The sequence below is a fragment of the Taudactylus pleione genome, unplaced genomic scaffold (genome assembly GCF_031769625.1).
Source record: "Taudactylus pleione unplaced genomic scaffold, aTauple2 ptg000433l, whole genome shotgun sequence".
NCBI lineage: Eukaryota > Metazoa > Chordata > Amphibia > Anura > Myobatrachidae > Taudactylus > Taudactylus pleione.
Window position 1 is genome coordinate 2,357,780 of NW_028284835.1, and position 21,267 is coordinate 2,379,046.

At 48.2% G+C, this 21,267-nt stretch overlaps 1 protein-coding gene across 2 annotated transcripts in view; it reads right to left on the reverse strand.

Annotated features, from left to right (window-relative positions):
- SAMD4A (sterile alpha motif domain containing 4A) overlaps window positions 1–21,267 on the reverse strand; it is a 148,254-nt gene that overhangs the window by 51,327 nt on the left and 75,660 nt on the right. For both annotated transcript variants that reach the window (XM_088447517.1, XM_088447516.1), the window contains exon 3: window positions 11,081–11,602. In XM_088447517.1, coding sequence (XP_088303643.1) covers window positions 11,081–11,602 — 522 coding nt within the window. The remainder of the gene's footprint in view (window positions 1–11,080; window positions 11,603–21,267) is intronic.

The following is a 21,267-nucleotide window of genomic DNA, read 5'->3' on the forward strand; positions in this document are numbered from 1 at the left end:
TGCTGCCTAGCAGTGAAGGAGTGACTAGAGGAGAGGAAGGGGCCCATGGTAAACGAGTGCTGCCTAGCAGTGAAGGAGTGATTGGAGGGAAGGAAGGGGCCCATGGTGATCGAGTGCTGCCTAGCAGTGAAGGGGTGATTGGAGGGGAGGAAGGGGCCCATGGTGCACGAGTGCTGCCTAGCAGTGAAGGGGTGATTGGAGGGGAGTAAGGGGCCCATGGTGAACGAGTGCTGCCTAGCAGTGAAAGGGTGACTGGAGGGGAGGAAGGAACCCATGGTGAACGAGTGCTGCACAGCAGTGAAGGGGTGATTGGAGGGGACGAAGGGGCCCTTGGTGAACGAGTACTGCACAGTAGAGAAGGGGTGATTGGAGGGGAGGAAGGGGCGCACTTGTCTGCTGTTCAGCAATGTCCAAAAGACTCCTGAATTTTGGTGACTCCTCCCAGTCTTCCGGAAAGGCAGACCACCCACTTTCCCAATAAGATGGCACTGAGTAGCATGGGGGGGGGGGACATACTGACAATTTTCAAAAAAACAATCATATAATGGGGGAGATTTATCAAACCTTGGAGAGAGAAAGTACCAACCAATCATCTCGTAACTTTCACTTTTCAAGCACAGCCAGTAACATGACATTTAGAAGCTGATTGGATGGTACAGATGTGCCCACATATATCTTTTTTGTTGTTGCTTGTATACTTTTTGAAAATGTAATAAAAACAGAGTTTAAACAAATTAGACAGCTCACATGTGTCAAAAATGTAAAAGTACAACAGCAATAGGATGTGAGTGATGGCACAAACATTGTAAAAAAAAGCATTTAGGAACAATATAAAGCTTAGCAAAAAAAAAAAAAGAGAGAGAGAGAAAGAAGAGAAAGGGAAGGACATAGGGTAAATAAAGGTGGGTGAAAAAGGAGGACTGGACTGAGTGCTGAAGGGACCAGCATCTATGAAATAAACTATCTTCAGGCAGATGTATGTGGACACATCTGTACTTCTCCAAAGTTTGATACATCTCCCCCAGAGCTTGACAGTAAGATGCACTGGGATTGGTTCCACAATCAGAATTTGTGGAAAACGGACCTCGCGGGTCCAGTGTATTTTCAGCTTTGCGATGTGCGACTATGCATAACTCCTCCCACATCTATAGGTAAGTGTCCTGATTGGCTCAGATACAGGTGAGATAAGATGACAGCTGTTGTGATATCATTCATCGGGCGGAATTCAATTGTTTTCATCCCCTATCACGCCCGACGGAGCTATTCTATTCTTGCTCCTGTCGGGCGCGATCAGCTGCCAAGCGCTACATTTCAGCTCGCAGCCCCTGGGGGATGAGAGCTGAAATGTGCGAAAAGTGACATGTTTGGGCGCCCAAACATCACTTTTCGCGATCGCGCCCAGCACTTTGGTCGGGGTTAGCCGAGCTACGCGGCTAAACCCGACCACTTTGGGTGCGATCAGCGTGAAAAGCTGGCACAATTGAATAGCGGCCCGCGATCTCCTGTCACTTTAGACGGGAGATGCGGGCCGCGAAAACAATTGAATTCCACCCATCCTGTCGAATATAAATGAGGAAGCCCTTATTAGACAACACAAGTCTGCCCAGCTGTCAGTCACCACCTGCATGTATCCTGCGGCAGGAGGGGACATGTAACTTAAAGCCTCCAGTTATTTCATGTATGTTATTTAGCTCGATAGTTTACATATTAAGGTTAAATAATGGCTTTACATCTCCTTTAAGGGGGGTTACGGGTTATGGATCTGTTTCTATCGTGTTTACAGGAGACCATAGACCGTAAACACCGACATTACTCATATCTCTGCTATAATGGCAGGAATACAGGAGCAGCACAGCAGATAAATACAAAGAGCGGGTATAAATGCCAGCATCGGTTGAAAACGAGACAAGCACGACACAACCGGGCAGGGCGCAGAAAATCAATTGAACAATCCAATATGATCATCTGAGCACAATAAATGTGGTTGCAAGCATCTTAATTAAATCTACCCATGAAATATGTATTTAGAGATGTAGCCAAGACGTAGAAGTTTACATTCAGTTGCTGAGTTTGCGCAAAGTGCTTTAATGGAATCCTTTATTTACGACATCGCTCTATCCTTTATTATCATCTCTGTACAGTTCACTGAACTTAAAAGCAGCACAGCAAAAACCAGCATCAATCATTCCCAGATCCTCGCGCTGAAGCTCATCAGGACTACCAAGCCCGCAGGAAAACCTCCATTAAAATACTGGCTATGGAGCATACCCTTCCGTAGCCATTCCAGCAACATATCGCCCGTTCAGTATGTTGGCTAGTACTACCCATGGCATCGTTGTAGTAGATGGCTGCAGCATTAATGCCAACTACAGGTTATAAGAAGCGTTGTGCCACCGCATGCAATAACAGTGTCGGAGGTCTGCCGTTACATTTGGTTTAATTCGATAAGAGACCAAATAAAGAAATAAAAAAGAAAAGAAAAAATGGATTGTTCCTGTTTAATATCCTCTCTCTCAACCAGCCATACCTTCATTAAAGGGTTACTGCTCACTCTGGGTGCCCCTCGCCCACTAGACACTCAGCATTACCCGTGCACTGCCATGGCGCCCCCCACTGCATAAAAATACTCGCTGTAGCTGTCGCCATAACCGTACTCCATAAACATTACCTGGAATAGCTTAAGTGTGGCTGGTGGCTTGTAGCTGCTGCAGCACCTCTTTACTGGTGGCAGAGGTTGGTTCCTACTGACCACGTAATTTGGATTAAGGACAACAGGCTATAGCATGGCCTCAGGCCGCCGGGTTCAGCGGACAGAGTGCTAGCTCTCAGCTGCAGGTCACAGGGATACAGCATGTATACGCGTATTACAGCAAAGAATGAGTTTGCAAGCATTGGAATGGTGTGCTGCAATTGCATTATACGGCCTGCACAGCCTGTGGACTTGCTAGGAGCCAGTGGTCCAAGTGGTGGTATGGAGGAACTGTGTGTGTGTGTGCGCGCGTGTCATAGGCGTGGTCACATGACACGAGGGGCGTGGTCTCACATCATAAGGAGCATAGCCATTCAAAATGGTAGCATCCATCTCTCACCCTTTGCACCTCTCACTCTCTCCTTTCATCTCTCACCCTTTGTACCTCCTTCCCTTTCTCGCCTCTGTACCTCTCCTTCCATCTCTCACCCTTTGTACCTCCTTCCCTTTCTCGCCTCTGCACCTCTCACTCCCTCCCTTCTCTCTTTGTAACATCCTGCATCCCTCACTCTACTACTTCCTTTTCTCACCCCCTGTACCTCTTACTCCCTCCTTCCCTCCCTCACTTCCTGCACCTCATTCCCTATAGATTGTCACTGTATACTACAGACACACAGAGGTAATGAGGCACATACAGGTAATGAGGCACACGGGGAGGTTGGGTACACAGACGTGGTAAGGGACACAGAGGGAGACAATCTTACAGACATTATGGTTTATTCAACCACTTCACGGCCCTTTGGAGTAACTATTTGTTTGTGTTTTGGGCTTTTAAAGAACAAATTCAATATTTTGCATGTCAAAATTAGGACTTTACTGTATCTTAAGAGAGTATATTGGAATTTCTGACTTGTTTTAGTTCGTAATATTATTAAAAATAGCAAATATCAGGAAATGTGACATATTTGTTAAGCAGCTGATGGGCAGACTATCCCAAAGCTATATTTCCTATAGTGACCCCCTTGTATGTATTTTCCCTATAGTGACCACTCGTTGTCTGTATATTCCCTATAGTGACTCCCTTATCTGTATATAACCTATAGTGACCCCCCTTGTCTGTATATTCTCTATAGTGCCCACTCGTTGTCTGTATATTCTCTATAGTGACCCAATTGACTATATATTCCCTATAGTGACCCCCCTTGTCTGTATATTCCCTATAGTGACCCCCCTTGTCTGTATATTCCCTAATGTGACCCTCCTTGTCTGTATATTCCCTATAGTGACCCTCCTTGTCTGTATATTCCTTATAGTGACCCCCCTTGTCTGTATAATCCCTATAGTGACCCCCCTGGTCTGTATATTCCCTACAGTGACCACTCGTTGTCTGTATATGCCCTATAGTGACCACTCGTTGTCTGTATATTCCCTATAGTGACCCCCCTTGTCTGTATAATCCTTATAGTGACCACTCGTCTGTATATTCCCTATAGTGACCCCGCTTGTCTATATATTCCCTATAGTGACCACTCGTTGTCTGTATATTCCCTATAATGACCCCCCTTGTATGTATATTTTCCCTATAGTGTCCCCCCTTATCTGTATATTTCCTATAGTGACCCTTCCCCCTTCTCTGTAGTATGTTAACTGACCTCCTCAAACATGACCAAACATGATGCCCCTAATTGTGTGACTCAACCCCACTCCCTCCTCCTCATCAGCCCCCCCCTTCTCCCAGTCTGTAATTACCATAACCCCCCTCCCCCTGCTTGTCTGTCCCTTAGGGCTCATTTTCCCACAGTGCTCCCCCCCCAAGGGCCAGTAGTGTACTTACCAAAGAAGAAGGCCCCCTCCTTTGTTCCTTCGAGTCTCTGACAGCTCCTCGGGGCCTCCTCTCTGGCCGGCAGCATACATGTCATCAGCACTTTCTGTGCACGCTGCTGCTGGGCACAGGTGAGTCGCAGGTGCAGCTGCAGTAGTGACAGCCAAGCCTGGCCAGTGGTCTCATCATTACTGTATAAGCCCCAAACCTAAGCCCTCAGCAGGGCTCCGCAGTGTGCCTGAGTAACCTGTCACTCTGCACTCTCAAGTAAAAAAAAATGACTAGTGCTTGAAGTGCCGGTATGTCATATCGTTGCATACCGGCACACTTCCAGCACTGGGCGCTACCTAATATAAATGTGGTGCAATGTATATTCATGGGACATGTCTTTCTGGTGAATTAACAGGCTATAGTCTCACTTAGCTCGCACAAATTTCCTGTGTGTGAGCTGTAAGCTCAAAGCCCCTGATTCAGAGCCGCACGCTCTTTGTGAGCGCTCGCTCTGAATCAGGGCGTTGGTTTTTTTTACACCCCCCCCCCCCCGGCTCCAGGCCGCTCGCTAAGCTGTGGGTGACCACCGGCAGCTTTAGTGGGCGGCTTGGCAACGGTCGCTATTATCGCGACCATCCGGCTTGCGACGAGACCCTTGTGGTAGGGTCTCGTCCACCGCAAGCCCCAGTGAACTTCCTGCTCTATAAGAGCAGGAAGTTCACTACTGACATCACTGGTGATGTCAGTGGTGCCGCCCACAAATGGCAGGCGCTCCTACAGGAACTCCTCTGTTTGTCCAGCCACACCCCCTGCACACCTACAAAACGGGGCGAGCTGTCGATCACAATCGACAGCCGCCCCATCTTGTAGTGAGTCCCGCAGCGAGTGAAAATTAACTCGCTACGGGGCTCGCGCGTGCGCAGTGCCCGGCCATCGACCCGCTTGCGAGCGCTATGCGCTCTCGAGCGGGTCTGAATCCGACCCGATTCAGACTTTGGGTCTGAAATCAGGCCCAAAGTCCAGTTTAAGTGCCGTTACACTCAAAGGGCAGGTTTCCATGAGGAACACAAAGTGACTGACGCAATGAGATTGCAGCTAAATCACTGCCAGGCACCCAGCTAAATCCTGCCAGGCACCCAGCTAAATCCTGCTAGGCACCCAGCTAAATCCTGCCAGGCACCCAGCTAAATCACTGCCAGGCACCCAGCTAAATCACTGCCAGGCACCCAGCTAAATCACTGCCAGGCACCCAGCTAAATCGCTGCCAGAGCCACCTCTTGCAGACTGTCCAAGGATAATATCAGGGAAATGAATTCCCTTGGAGATGGGCAAAGCAGCACAGAAAGGTCAGCGCATCTGGGTAAGTAAGTGGCTGCAATAACTTAGCAACGCAGGACGACATCAGTGTCTGGGGAATCACTCATGCGGCAGGCAGCTGACAACAGCTAAACAACGGGCCGGTAATCTGAGTTTGTGTGTAGCTAAAATAGAGCACTGTTAGATACCACCATATAACGTCCAGAGCCTGACCTGTCGTGACGGATATGCGAATGTTTTCCACTTGCAACTAACTAATTGCCATCTATGGGGTAAGTGTAACAGCTGCCCTGCGTGATGCCGGCATGTCCGAGTTGCCAGCGAGTCTGCCCAATGTTTTAAAGCAGCAATCATTTATATGGCAAAACCAGTTTCTTTAGGCCTTTAAATGATCGCACCTTTAAAATATCGGGCAAATTTGCCAGAAAATCGCCGATGCATGCATTGCGAACACGGGATGTTGTCAGCAGCCCGGCTGATGGGATACCGACTGTCTAACTACCGGTGCCAGAATCCCGACAGCAGCGGGATCCCAGCTCAGAATACCGACCGTCGGCATCCTGAAGGTAAGTATTGGGGGATAGGGGAGGGTTAGGCACTAGGGGGAGGGTTAAGCACTAAGGGGAGAGGGTTAGGTTTAGGGTGCGGAGAGGTTAGGTTCAGGCACTAGTGGGAGAGGTTAGGCACCAAAATGGGAGGGTTAGCATACCAACCAACAAGTGTCGATATGTTAACCCTGTCGGGATCCCGGCGTCGGAATTCTGACTGATGGGATCCCGACTGCCGGCAACACATACCCAACCTGCGCGCACTATTACATTTACCCCAATGGCTCTATACAGTCAGCTCCAATATAGAGCTGCACACTGACTACGCCCTATGGCTCTACAGAGTGAGTTCCAATACAGAGTCGCACAATGTCTACCAACTGTAGCTCCACTTAATCAGCTCCACCTATGGCCACACTGATGCAGCTCCACTATATAGAACCCCCACCGGCTGCCTAATATGGCTCCACTGAATCAGCTCCATTATATAGAGACACCCACGTATGGCGACACTGTAACTGCTTCATTATACATTATACAGAGACCACCACCGGCTGCCACCTATGGCTCCACTCCATTCTATAGAGACCCCCAGCCAGCTGCCACCTATGGCTCCATATAATCAGCTCCATTATATAGGAGACCCCACCGGCTGCCACCTATAGCTACACTGAATCAGCTCTACTAAATAAAGCCCCCATTGGCTGCAACCTATGTCTCCATATAATCAGCTCCATTAGATATAAACCCCCAGCCAGCTGCCACCTATGGCTACACTGAATCAGCTCCATTATATATAGAGACACCCACATATGGCGACGCTGTAACTGCTTCATTATATAGAGACCCCACCAGCTGCCACCTATGGCTACACTGAATCAGCTCCATTATATAGAGACCATCACCGGTTGCCACCTATGGCTACACTGAATCAGGAGACCCCCACCCCGGCTGCCACCTATAGCTACACTGAATCAGATCCATTATATAGAGACCCCCACCCGGCTGCCACCTATGGCTGCACTGAATCTGCTGTGTGTTTAGTAATTCTCAAACCTTTCGCACCCATGAGTTACACTACCAGTTGCTGTAATACTTTACGAAGGTGCTTCTCCCCTTAGCTGTGGCGCTGGAGGAAAGATTAATCCTCAGGACTATTTATACTTTCCCTGGAATTAGCCAACTTCATTCAGACATGGGAAACCTTGAAAATAAATGAATGATATGAGATACCAGTATAGAGTGTGTGATTGTGTGCAGGTAACAAGTACAATTTAATGTACAGTTCCCAGTAGGTAACAGGTGCTCTGTAAGGGGATTTTAATCCTTTTAGTATTTAGTATTTTATTCTCTTCCATTGACCATAATTAATATTACTTTGGTAAGGGCGCCCCTCCAGGTTTACAGACTTGAAAACAGCCAAACATCTCTGCCGAGCAATCAGGTGAGATCCAACCCAGTGGCTAATAACGAAAAATGTGTTCTCGATTGCAGGAGTATGGGCCGACTCCCACCCAGGGCCGGCCGCTGGTCTACAGTCAGGATTTTTGGAGGCCCCCCCCCCCCCCCCTGACTACGTACAAATAATACTTTTAAAACAGGAAAAAAAATGTGGCCAATTTTTTAGTTAACGAAAAGGATTCCACAAAAAAGAGAACAGAGGGATACACAGGACATTTATTATAATTAAAATGGGATCAACAACCAAAATTATATAGAAACATAGAAGTCAGGTGCCAAAATTATAATTTTACACTATGACTAACTGCAGCTCTTAGAACAAAGTAATGCAGGCACCCTTATACAGGAATATAAAAAACAAAAACAAGCAGCTGGGGAAGTCTCCTGGGCCAGACGGACTCACCAACGAGTAGTACAAACTCATACAACAGGTGGCAACGGCTCTGGTGGATCTATTTAATGACCCATTACATAATGGGTCCCCTTTTCCACATGTGAAGGATACAACTACTATTTTGCTTCCCAAACCCTAGAGGGATCCTGTACTCTCAGGGGTAAATTAGTAAAGTGAGAGTATTTAGAAGTGAAGATGTTTCCATAGCAACCAATCAGATTCTACTTAACATTTAACTAGCACCTTCTAGAAGATAATAGCTAGAATCTGATTGGTTGCTATGGGCAACATCTTCACTTCTAAAAACTCACTTTAGTAGATTTACCCCTTGGACTCCTACAGATGTGTCCTAAAACACTGTTGCCGCAGTCACGCCCAACAGCCCTTTTTCGGCGCGGCAAGTGCCGTGCGACTCGGCTTGCGATGAGCGTCTTTTACGATCAAATGTACGTCTTCGTCAGAACCCTACACGGGACTGCATTCAGTAATTTGATATGCGACACTTGTATATCTGTTGGCGAATGAGCCTGAATCTGTATACGCAGTGTTTCGATGCAGCGCCACGGCTTTTTTCCACGCCAAGTACCATTGTGCTTAGTTTACAGACTCAGACTCAGGCGCGCACAGTCGCATGTCAAATTAATCAGTGCAGTCTGACTAAGATGCACATTCGAGCGAAACGGACGCGATAAAAGGTGCTACTCCGCTCAGCGTGGCTCGCTTGCGCCAGGCGTCTCTCGCCACATGGCGTATTAAGTGTATGAGGACACATCTGTATAGGTCCATTAGTCTATTGAATACAGACGTCAAACTTCTCCCAACGATCATGGCGGATCGTCTGCAGAACATATTACCAGATTTACTTACGTATTAGCAACTAGGGTTTGTGCGAGGCCGCCATTTTATTAGCGGAGTAAGGGCAGCGATCGTGGCAGTGCCATACGCGCAAATCACAGCTGCTCAGCTTAGATACAACTAGGGCACCTGACCCGTCCTCTCGCCACATCTTTTTGGAGTCCTTTAAGCGCGAGGGTTGGGTTCTGTTTTTATAAATATTGTTCTATATCTTAACGCGTCTCCCTTGACAACTGTGATGGTCTATAGATGTGGAGGGGTCCCCCCTGGAGATGTTCAGAGGAGCTCGCCAGAGATGCCTTCTGTCACCCCTCCGGTATAATTTGGCGGTAGATCCACTATTCCGGATTCTAGAACACGGTCCCCTATTTAAAAGCATTTCTATTAGTTTGAGGGAAATTAAGCTCATGGCGTTTGCAGACGACAATCTATTATACTTAGAAAAGCTGAGCGATTCCCTAGGGACCATTTATCATATACATAAACAGTTTGAGGTCGTGTCCGGTTTTTCGGTTAATGCTGAAAAATCTGTGGCTCTCAGCTAGGGCAAAGCTGCCACATCGTTCCCGGCTGGGGGGGACATAACAATTACATGGGATTACGACCACTTTACATGTCTTGGGATCCGGACCACGCAATGTTTGGGTACCATTTGGGAGAGAGGTTCTAAGTGTTTCTTGTCATATTATTCTATATCATTGTTTAATGTACGGTTTCTTTTATGTAACCGTAACTCCAGCATGTTGGTCTGGGATTCATAGTTCCATGATTTGCACGTATTGGTTGCTTGATATATTATGTTGAATATTCTCAATTGATAAAGCCTGTCTTCATACACCCCTGTGACTGAATTGCCTTTAACGGTCATGATGCCGTCTTTTATGCATATGACACTTCAATACAAAAATATATTTTGGAAAAAGTAATTAAAAATGATAAATAGGCCGCTTTCGGTCAGCTAATTAATAGGACATATATTAGACATTATGGGGAGCAAAGTGGAAAAAAAAAAGGAAGTAACTGTGCACCTGGAACAGACCATGCTGCAATGCACAGGGGGGGGGGGGGGGGGTAAATACATTAGTTATTGTTTTTGCATGCAGGGTAAATTCTTGCTGTTTTTGCATGTAGCCCACAAATGCTGGACAGCTTTATATTTAACACAGAAAAAAAATGGGGATTTACGCTCCAGCACACTGCAGAAAAAGCAACAAAAAATACTTAAATCCTACATGATAATAGAGATTCAGGAGGTATTAGTTACATACATTTGCAAATATATGACTAAGCGCCAGGCCATCGTCAAGGCTCCTCTATACTGGCGTCCATAACACTTTTTCTTTGCAGCTTTATATTTACACTGCAATTTAGATTTGAGCTAGAACTTTCCCCTCCCAAATCTAACTCTCTGCACGTTACATATGCGCCCCCCAACAGTGCAGCATGGTTTTACCAAGGGGCAAAGTTACTTGCTTGTTTTTGCTTTGGTACCATCTTAAACTAGGGATGCCATCGGTGGGCAGTCATCGATGGTTCCATCAGTGGTCACCATCGATGGCACAACAAAACCATCTATGGTGAGCTATCGATGGTCTGCACCCCACCATAGCCACCACTGCTGGGAGGGAGACTGGTCCGCAGTCGAATCAGAATCAAGGACGGAGCTTAGTGAGCCGCCGGGGGTCGGGGCTAATCTCTTTGCCGTGGGGGGACCAGTGTATATTATTTCCCTTTTGTAACATATTGTTTTTATTTTATTAAAACCAGAATATATTTTTTCCTGTTTAAAAGTATTGTTTATTTGTAATTGGAGGGGAAGAGTGCTCCATATATTCTCGTGCAGGGTGGTAGTAGACCTTGGGCCGTCCCAGGTCACCAATACCTTAAAGTTTATATCTACGCCGTAGGTGGACCCCTAAAGAAGGGTGGAGCCTAGACTTACGCCTAACGCAATATTGTTTTATCTATTCACTTTTTACAAAAAGCAACAGCGAGTTACTTACTTGTGCTTGTGTTTGTTCCGATAGCGTTGATGGTTGTGGGGACGGATGAAGAGGAGGAGTAGAGGGGCAAATGTCCGTTCTCACAGCTCATATTCTTGTCCTGCCAGTTGGAGGAACTGACGCAGATCCCGGAGTCACGTGAGTTCGGCCAGCCGTTCAGTTTATCGTCCGAGTTCTGTCTTTGGTGGTAGTAATGCATTTGCCCATAGTCCAAGGAGTCTGAGCGACACCGCCCCTGGGTACCAAAATTACCCGAAGTGCGGTCCTCTAGGTGATTCAGCCACATCGCCAGCGCGCTCCTGTCGTCCAGTGACGTGGCCGGGTGTATCAGGGCGTACGACAGCAACTGGCGGCTCTCTTCTATGTGCTGGTTGTGTTCTATGGAATGCGCCAACAGCTTCGGTAGCAGCTTCATGTACTCCACTTTTGCATCCATGTTCCCAGGCTTTAGTAATGGCAGGTGGGTTAGAAGCTGAGAGATGACCGTGTCCTTGGATTCCTGCTGCCACTGGTTAATGATTGCTGAAAGAGAAATGGGGGGGAGGGAAGGGTCTCAGTTAGAATATAAGAAAAGTCAACTGAGTGAGTAATTAAAAACTGCCGCAATATCACCACATATCAAATATAACGTACTGCATCGGACTTCTGGCAGCTTGGGTGAACACTAGTGATATAGGGTGTGTGTGATATCTGCTAAAATGCCACGTTCTGTTTGAGGTTGTGGAGAAAGGTGGGATAACCGGGGGACCTAGCTAAACAAGTAAAGACTGGCCCCCTGTGGTGGTAGATAGGGTATGTAGGGTATGTAGGGTACGTGGGGTACGTGGGGTACGTGGGGTACGTAGGGTACGTAGGGGGAAATGTACTAAGCCTTGATTCAGCAAAGGATGGAATTGCAAAGCCACACCTAAGCAGCTTTGCAATTCCGTCCATACTAATATGCAAATGCAGCAGGGAGGTGTCTGACACCCCCTATCTAACACCCCCTGCATGACACCCCCTGCATGACACCCCCTGCTGTATTTGCGATCCCAGCACTTCGACAGAGGTCGCAGGCTGGGATAACCATCGTGACCACCGGTTGTGATGGTGGACGATGCCGGACAGCTGAGTAAGCTCCAGCTTGTGCAGGCAGGCTGGTTTGCGAGGCCAGGAAACTGCATTAGTGGCCGCAGATCCTGGCTTTGCCACCCCTGGAAAACGGAAGCGACATGCCCCAGTTTCCGGGAATGGCAGCGTCCCCGCCCCGCAAATGCCTCTGCCTGTCAATCAGGCAGAGGCATAGCCCGATCACGTAGGGCCTGTTCTGCACATGGGCAGACTGCCGATAATCAGGGGCATTCGGCATTGCACTTACCTGCAATGCGGAATCAGCCCCAATGTACCAACTAATCAGCTCCTGCCATGTTACAGGCTGTGTTTGAAAAACGACAGTAAGGAGCTGATTGTTTGGTACTTTGGATCTGATTCAGAGCCGCTCGCAAAAAGCGAACGCTCGCTCTGAATGAGAGCGGCCGCTTTTTTTTTTTTTTTAAGCCGGCCTCCTGGCCGCTTGCTAAGCTGTGGGTGACCACCCACAGCTTTTGCGAGCGGCCAGGTGATTGGTCGCGATCATCGGGCTTGCAACGAGACCCTTGTGGTAGGGTCTCGTCTGCCGCAAGCCCCAGTGAGCTTCCGGCTCTAATAGAGCCGGAAGCTCACTACTGACATCACTGGTGATGTCAGTAGGGCCGCCCACAAACGGCAGGCGTTCCTTCAGGAACGCCTCCGTTTGTCCAGCCACCCCCCCACCCTGCCTACAAGCTATCGATCAACATCGACAGCCGCCCCGTTTGTAGCGAGCCCCGGAGCCACTGAATTTCTCACTCGCTACGGGGCTTGTGCACGCTCATTGCGCACGCCGTGTGTGCGCAATGCACAACCATCGACCCGCTTGCGAGCGCATAGCGCTTGTGAGCGGTTTGAATCATTATCCATGATCTCTCTCCAGTTTCTCTCTATCCAAGGCTTGATACATTGATTCCATAGTTACTATGATGACACTTCATATACAGGCTCAGGTGCACACAGATATACAAGTGTCAGATTATATTGATCAGCGCGGTCTCCTGGGGTATCCTAGTTGAATCGCATTGCGTCTTAGACGCGTTTTCAGCAAAAAAAAAAAAAAGACACCCAACGCTAGCAGAGCAGCATGGGACTTGGTGGCTCGCTCATGCCAGGCAAGGCGCGCTGTGTGGCGTATTAAAGCTAGATGTATGAGGACGCATCTGTATTACAGGTCACATGCCCGAGATGTAGTGAGATTGTCGATGGTCACGATGTAGAGACAACCTCTATGGGAGCACTGAAATGTAGAAGCAATTATCGCTAAACACTTGTAACGCTGGTACCTGTATTTAACATCATGCCGCTTTACCAGGGTGCTGTAACTTCTAATGCCGTCCCCTGTAAGATGCAGTTACCAGCGTTACAAGTGTGTTATGAAAACAGCGTCAGTATGTCAGTGTTCAGATTAAGACTGTCGACATCACGACTGCCGAGCATTCGCATCAAACCCCAAGTGCGCCAGTCAGGACACAAAAATACTCTCAAAACATGAACTCGTGCATTGTTACCCGGAGTGACATTGCCATACTCTAACGATTGTGATGAAAATAGAACTCCACATGTAAAACACCACGGTGAGCCGATCGGTAGCGAGTAAAAGAACCGTTCTCCCTGCAGTCAGATAAACAAAACGTTTAGAAACAACGTACAGCCGCTTACTGTCCCAGTCACAAGTCACAGGAGATTTCTGTAAAGCCGTACAAAGTCAGTTTCCCGGAGAAATCGCAAAATGTGCGAATCGGATCACAACAGACGTTTCCAGAGATAAATATTGACGTATTAGAAGGGATACAAGATGTCAAGCCAACCCTTACACCACCGGCTCCAGAATAAAAATACAAAATACTGAAGCGACAGATGGCAAAGTAATCAATAAAGACTGGTGTAACATACAGACAGATCCGCAATGTTTAAGCCATCGGGGACAAAACAAACAGATTTCAGCAGCAGATATTTGTATGACTCTAGTCCTGCAGACACCCTATAACTACATAAAGATAAAACACCCCCGTGAAATAACGGAGCTAGATCCTTTCCTATGCCGATCTCCCATTGGCTGAATATATATATTTTGGGGCGGTGTAATGCAGATACAGATGATACAGATTAAAAAAAAAACAGTTGATTATACAGAGAAATACAAACAGAAAATACTCTTCCCGCTAGGCTGTTTTAGCAGGACGCCGCGCCCTGCCCGATCTCAAAATGGCAAAGAGCATCCTGCCCTACTTGCCAACGCCCTACTGCACACAGTATCTATTCGCAGTGAGGGAAAAGCTTGGGGGCAGCTCAGCATGGCCGTCAGCGATGGGCACGCCCCCATTAGTGATGAAAGGGGGTGGTCTCAAGGCTACGCCCTCTTTTCTCGTGGTCACGCCCCCTTTTTAGGAGGCACGTCATAGTGCCCTTTTTAAGGTCCGGCGCCCTGCCTTAGAATTAACGCTAAGAAAAGGTATATGCATGAACTTATAGGAGAACATATAAGGGCTGGTCGGAAGTCGGAAGCAAAGCGGCTGTATTTGCGGCCATCCCTGGGCGCCTGATTTACTACCTTATGCTATGGTGGGTTTGCTTTCAGCTAAAGCAAGGATCTATGCATTTGCAAGACAAAGGCCGTGTCGCTCACTGATTTTACACCAATGGCCATCATTAGAATTGGCAGCAGCGCGGTGCTAGGTGCAGGAAATGCGTCAGGGACCGACTTCCCTTCCCCGTCCACACGACTCAATCACACAGAGCTTTTGCTACACACCCACAAATCAGTGCAGCTCAGGGCGTTCACGTTGTCGCCGACCAGTTGACGCTTCTAAAGCACAATCTGCCCGCGCCATTTATACAGGAGCCTCACATCCATAGGCAAACGCAGGGGGGTTTCCGTCTGCCTGGAAACCCCCCTCCCTAGCCCACACCATGACCACAATAGAAATAGTAATATAATGGAATGTTACTAGTGCTGCATGTTCTTCTCAGTATCATAAATTAAATAAAAAGCATCACCTGTGGATCTTTTAACATGTATCAGCCAGTAACAAATATACCTGTGCACCAATTAGGGGATTTGGAAAACATGTACTGTTAGGGATGCTAGGTTATTCTGCTGCTGCCCCAGGCTCCCGGACTTGCTCCCATGCTCTAGAATGGCGCCCACATCTAAAATAAAAACATTCAGCTCAGACAGGATGGCCTTACTGCCGCATCTAATGGATTATTGTGATCGCTGGTCCTGTACATGCCGGAATTATGGCACACAATACACTTTGTATGACACATATTAAAGCTGGTTAAGTGCTAATTCTACCCTCTTCATGGACTGGCCACACTCTACTAAAATCAAGCATTTGTAAACCCCCCTTTAGAAACCCTGCGTTTGCCACTGACATCAGTACGCCAGCGGACAGGTCACAGCCTCTACAGCACACGAATATGTAATACTGAGGAAATTCAGAAAAACACTATTAAAATGTGAAGCAGGTGACATGGAGTGGAGCCAGCATCTCCTCCTCTACGCCAGGGTGCGCCTAAATACGTGAAACGATGAGGAGAGAGAAAACCGCAGTTAGTAAATGAACAGAGAAGTGTTCCCACTAGCTTGCGGGCATGGCAGGTCTCGGAGGGTCCGGGGACTGAGTATCTGCGCGCACCCAAGGCGAGCACGCTCCAGAACGGGGGCATGGCCGAGCGGGAAAGGGGCGTGTCCTTGTGTCACTTCCCAAAATCGTCACACTTGGGGGCGTGACCAGCACTTATGGAGGTGCTGGGCTCTCCCTTCACGGTGAACAGATGCCGTGCACGTGCTTTGCACCGGGCAGTGATCACCACCGCAACCTTACCCACCCACCATGGGACTCTGCGGCCCGAGGGTGGGAAAGGCAGGGGGCAGGCTGTTTTAGCGGGCGCTGCTAAAAGGGCAGGGCGCATTTTGCCCCTTTAAAATTGGGCAGGGCGTGGTGCCCCGCTAAAACAGCCTAGCGGCAACACTAACTGGGCATGGAGAGGTGATAGGGGACCAATAATCAGACATTACATTTTAGGCATAGAATTTCATCGCTGAAAAAGTTCAACATTAATAATAATAATAATTAAACTTAAATGTTAGAGAATATATAATCTGGAGCAGAGGAGCTCTATGGGACAGTGCTTTGACAAAAAAAAGGTAAATTGTTAAAATTACCGGAAAACCTTCAATGAAATGTGCGATATTCTAGTTACATGACTGCGCAGAGGAATGCAGCTGGACATTTGCTGTTACCATGTGGAGTGTGGTATAAGAGATAGATAGAAATTAGATAGACAATGTCTAGATCGATCCCAGATGTTAGACAGTTAATAGATAGACAGGTACAAAAGGTTGACAGGTACAAAAGGTCGACACACCAAAGGTCGACATGGAAGAAGGTAGACGGATACAAATGGTCGACAGGGTCAAAAGGTCGACTCGAAAATGGTCAACATCTTTTTTTTTGCGGAAATACCATTCGGCCCCCTTACGGGCTCGCTTCGCTCACCACGCTGCGGGCACGGTGGCTCGCTTCGCTCGCCACATGGATTTATTCCCCCTCCATGCCCACTTGGATGGTAGGGAATGATGTTGGATAGTAGGGAATGACGTTGGACACTGGCTCATCTTAAGTGCCTAACCCTAAACCTAACCCTTAAAAAAAAAAAATCATGTGTCAATCATTTTTGTGTCGACCATTTTCTTGTTGACCTTTTGACCCTGTTGACCATTTGTACCTGTCGACCTTCTTACATGTCGACCTTTAGTGCGTCGGCCTTTTGTACCTGTCGACCTTTTGTACCTGTCGATCTATTGACTGTCTAACATCTGGGGTCGACCTAGACATTGTCTAACTAATTACTATCTATCTGCAGCCCGGCACCCACCATGTGAACTTTAGGGCGTCAGTGCCTGCAGTTACCCCGACCTTCCATTGCAGCTGTCAAATAGTAAAGTATAACCTCCCTGCTCCAATACAGACAGCGGAAGCCCCTCTGCCATCTTTAGGACAGGGTCCCTGATGGTACTGAATACGGGGGCTGAATATAAATACAGTTCTCTGTTTGCAATGTATATTGTGAATACAGAGCCTGCAAGGATCGCAACTGCAACGCAGTTAGCTGATTGTTATGTTCTGCGCGTGCATCGCAGCGTGCGTGCCCGATCCAGTCACTCCGATTGGGACTACGCAGACCCATCGCATAGTGATTGACAGGAAGTACCGAGGTGACGGGGGGGTTGTCGAAACGCAGGCGTGCCAGTGTGTTTGAATGCCGTCGCAGGGGCGTGATAAATTATCCACTGTGATGCCATGCACAGCTTGGGCTTTCACTGCGTGCAATGATTTAGTAATTCCAGAGTAAGGTCAGAGCCTGTGTAAGTGTGTGTGAGGCTGTGATGGTACTCCATGTTACTGATGGTGTCTCAGTCTTGTGTAATCACTGTGTGTGATGAGGTTAGTAATTCCTGATTAAGGTCAGAGCCTGTGTAAGTGTGTGTGAGGCTGTGATGGTACTCCATGTTACTGATGGATTCTCAGTCTTGTGTAATCACTGTGTGTGATGAGGTTAGTAATTCCTGAGTAAGGTCAGAGCCTGTGTAAGTGTGTGTGAGGCTGTGATGGTACTCCATGTTACTGATGGTGTCTCAGTCTTGTGTAGTCACTGTGTGTGATGATGTTAGTAATTCCTGAGTAAGGTCAGAGCCTGTGTAAGTGTATGTGAGGCTGTGATGGTACTCCATGTTACTGATAGTGTCTCAGTCTTGTGTAATCACTGTGTGTGATGAGGTTAGTAATTCCTGAGTAAGGTCAGAGCCTGTGTAAGTGTATGTGAGGCTGTGATGGTACTCCATGTTACTGATGGTGTCTCAGTCTTGTGTAATCACTGTGTGTGATGAGGTTAGTAATTCCTGAGTAAGGTCAGAGCCTGTGTAAGTGTGTGTGAGGCAGCGATGGTACTCCATGTTACTGATGGTCTCTCAGTGTTGTGTAGTCACTGTGTGTGATGAGGTTAGAAATTCCTGAGTAAGGTCAGAGCCTGTGTAAGTGTGTGTGAGGCTGTGATGGTACTCCATGTTACTGATGGTCTCTCAGTCTTGTGTAATCACTGTGTGTGATGAGGTTAGTAATTCCTGAGTAAGGTCAGAGCCTGTGTAAGTGTGTGTGAGGCTGGGATGGTACTCCATGTTACCGATGGTTTCCCAGTCTTGCTAGACATTACGGATTTGTGTAAGGTAAGGTGGGCGTCCTTATGGTGTGCTGCGACTGCATAGCGATCGCATTGGATTAGCATATGATCGCAGTGCGCGATACTTGCTGAATCAGGTCCTCAGTACACTATAGTTCTATTTAAATTGACTATTATCGATTACGGTACAAATGTTATATTCTTCCTTCCTTTTGCTATTCTATATAAATAATACGAGTATGACTGTTGTACATCTATCAGCACTGATGACTGTATTTATAATTGTCATCACATGCTCAATAAAAACATGTTTGAAACGAAAAAAAAAAAGTAATAGGAGTAACTATGCCCCTGGTAGATCCATGCTGCACTGCAGGTGGGGAAGATGTGACTGTGCAGAGAGGGACGTGTCCTAGCCATACTCGCCCACCTTTCGGCTGCCTCCTATGGTGCCGTGATGAAGCGATCATCGCAGCCCTCCCCCCCTTATGGCAATGCTGCAGATACAGCATTTTGATGTGTGGACCAGAGTCAAATTGACGTGATTCAACGCACACTGGGTGGCCACGGTCAGGCCGCCCTAGCCTCCGGGGGACTTGCCCACTTTCCCGGTTTGCTAGGAGCGCCATCCGATTTTCTGGAACCTCCCAGCCCTTCTAGGGAGGGGAGGTAAGTATGGTCCGCGCTGAATTCAATACTGCAGTGTAACAATAAAGCTGTCCAGCATCTGTGGGCTACATGCAGAAGCAACCAGTATTTACCCTGCATGCAACAATTGAATGTATTTTCCCCTCTTGCATTGTTTGCCCAAGTGCAAAGTTACTTGCGTTTATTTCTTTTATTTGCTCCCAATTCTGAATAAATAACCCACAACATGTAAAAGCTGAGACAGCAGTAATAGGGGGGATGTGACTGGCCTGTGCCGCAAAGCAGTAATAGGGGGGATGTGACTGGCCTGTGCCGCACAGCAGTAATAGGGGGGATGTGACTGGCCTGTGCCGCACAGCAGTAATAGGGGGGATGTGACTGGCCTGTGCCGCACAGCAGTAATAGGGGGGATGTGACTGGCCTGTGCCGCACAGCAGTAATAGGGGGGTTGTGACTGGCCTGTGCCGCACAGCAGTAATAGGGGGGATGTGACTGGCCTGTGCCGCACAGCAGTAATAGGGGGGATGTGACTGGTCTGTGCCGCACAGCAGTAATAGGGGGGTTGTGACTGGCCTGTGCCGCACAGCAGTAATAGGGGGGATGTGACTGGCCTGTGCCACACAGCAGTAATAGGGGGGTTGTGACTGGTCTGTGCCGCACAGCAGTAATAGGGGGGATGTGACTGGCCTGTGCCGCACAGCAGTAATAGGGGGGATGTGACTGGCCTGTGCCACACAGCAGTAATAGGGGGGATGTGACTGGCCTGTGCCGCACAGCAGTAATAGGGGGGATGTGACTGGCCTGTGCCGCACAGCAGTAATAGGGGAGATGTGACTGGTCTGTGCCGCACAGCAGTAATAGGGGGGATGTGACTGGCCTGTGCCGCACAGCAGTAATAGGGGGGATGTGACTGGCCTGTGCCGCACAGCAGTAATAGGGGGGATGTGACAGGTCTGTGCCGCACAGCAGTAATAGGGGGGATGTGACAGGTCTGTGCCGCACAGCAGTAATAGGGGGGATGTGACTGGCCTGTGCCGCAGAGCAGTAATAGGCGGGATGTGACTGGCCTGTGCTGCACAGCAGTAATAGGGGGGATGTGACTGGCCTGTGCCGCAAAGCAGTAATAGGGGGGATGTGACTGGCCTGTGCCGCACAGCAGTAATAGGGGGGATGTGACTGGCCTGTGCCGCACAGCAGTAATAGGGGGGATGTGACTGGCCTGTACCGCACAGCAGTAATAGGGGGGATGTGACTGGCCTGTGCCACACAGCAGTAATAGGGGGGATGTGACTGGCCTGTGCCGCACAGCAGTAATAGGGGGGATGTGACTGGTCTGTGCCGCACAGCAGTAATAGGGGGGATGTGACTGGTCTGTGCCTGCTCTTTACATGGAATTTACAAAGCAAGTTTATCAAATTGTGACCCACTCTCTGTCTGCTCAGAGCAGTACCTGACTCTAATGACTGCAACCTGCTGCATGATGGCAATTCTATACATTCCTTCTTACAGTATCTTATGTGTATTACTTGGTAATGCATAGTCCCTGATGGGGTGCGGTAAAAATCCAGACCGGGTGTGGATCATTAGATCTACATTGTCTAGATAGACAATGTTTGGGTAGACAATGGAAGATAGACAGGCAATAGGTCGACAGGGACAGAAGGTTAGCAGGGTCTGAAGGTCGACGCACTACAGGTCAACTAGTAAAAAGGTCAACATGGTCATTAGGTCGACAGTCACATGGTCGACAAGCAAATGGTCGACATGTTTTTTTTTTTTTTTTTGCCCTAATCTTAACCCTAACCCTCCCCTTTGTGCCTAACCCTAATCGTTGGGGTAAGTGCCTAACCCTACAAAAAAAAAAAACATGTGTCGACCATATCAGTGTCGACCTACTGACCATGTCGACCTTCAGTCCCTGTCTATCTTCCATTGTCTAGATCTACATTGTCTAGATCAGGGGTGGGGAACCTTTTTACTGCCGAGGGCCATTTTGATATATATAACATTATTCGGGGGCCTGGTGCAGGCCACACCCGCTCCATGTGATGTCACACAGGGGCAGGGCCACAATTGCCGGTGATTACAGCAATGCCCGGAGCTGTAAGGGCAGTGGTGCGACCCTCTTAAGCATCCTAAGGAGGCTCCAGGCGGCACTGCTGCATAGATTCTGGCTGCAGGGTGACATTATAGGCACCCTGATAGCCAGATGAGGATAGCAGGAAAAAGCTCAGAGGGCCAGA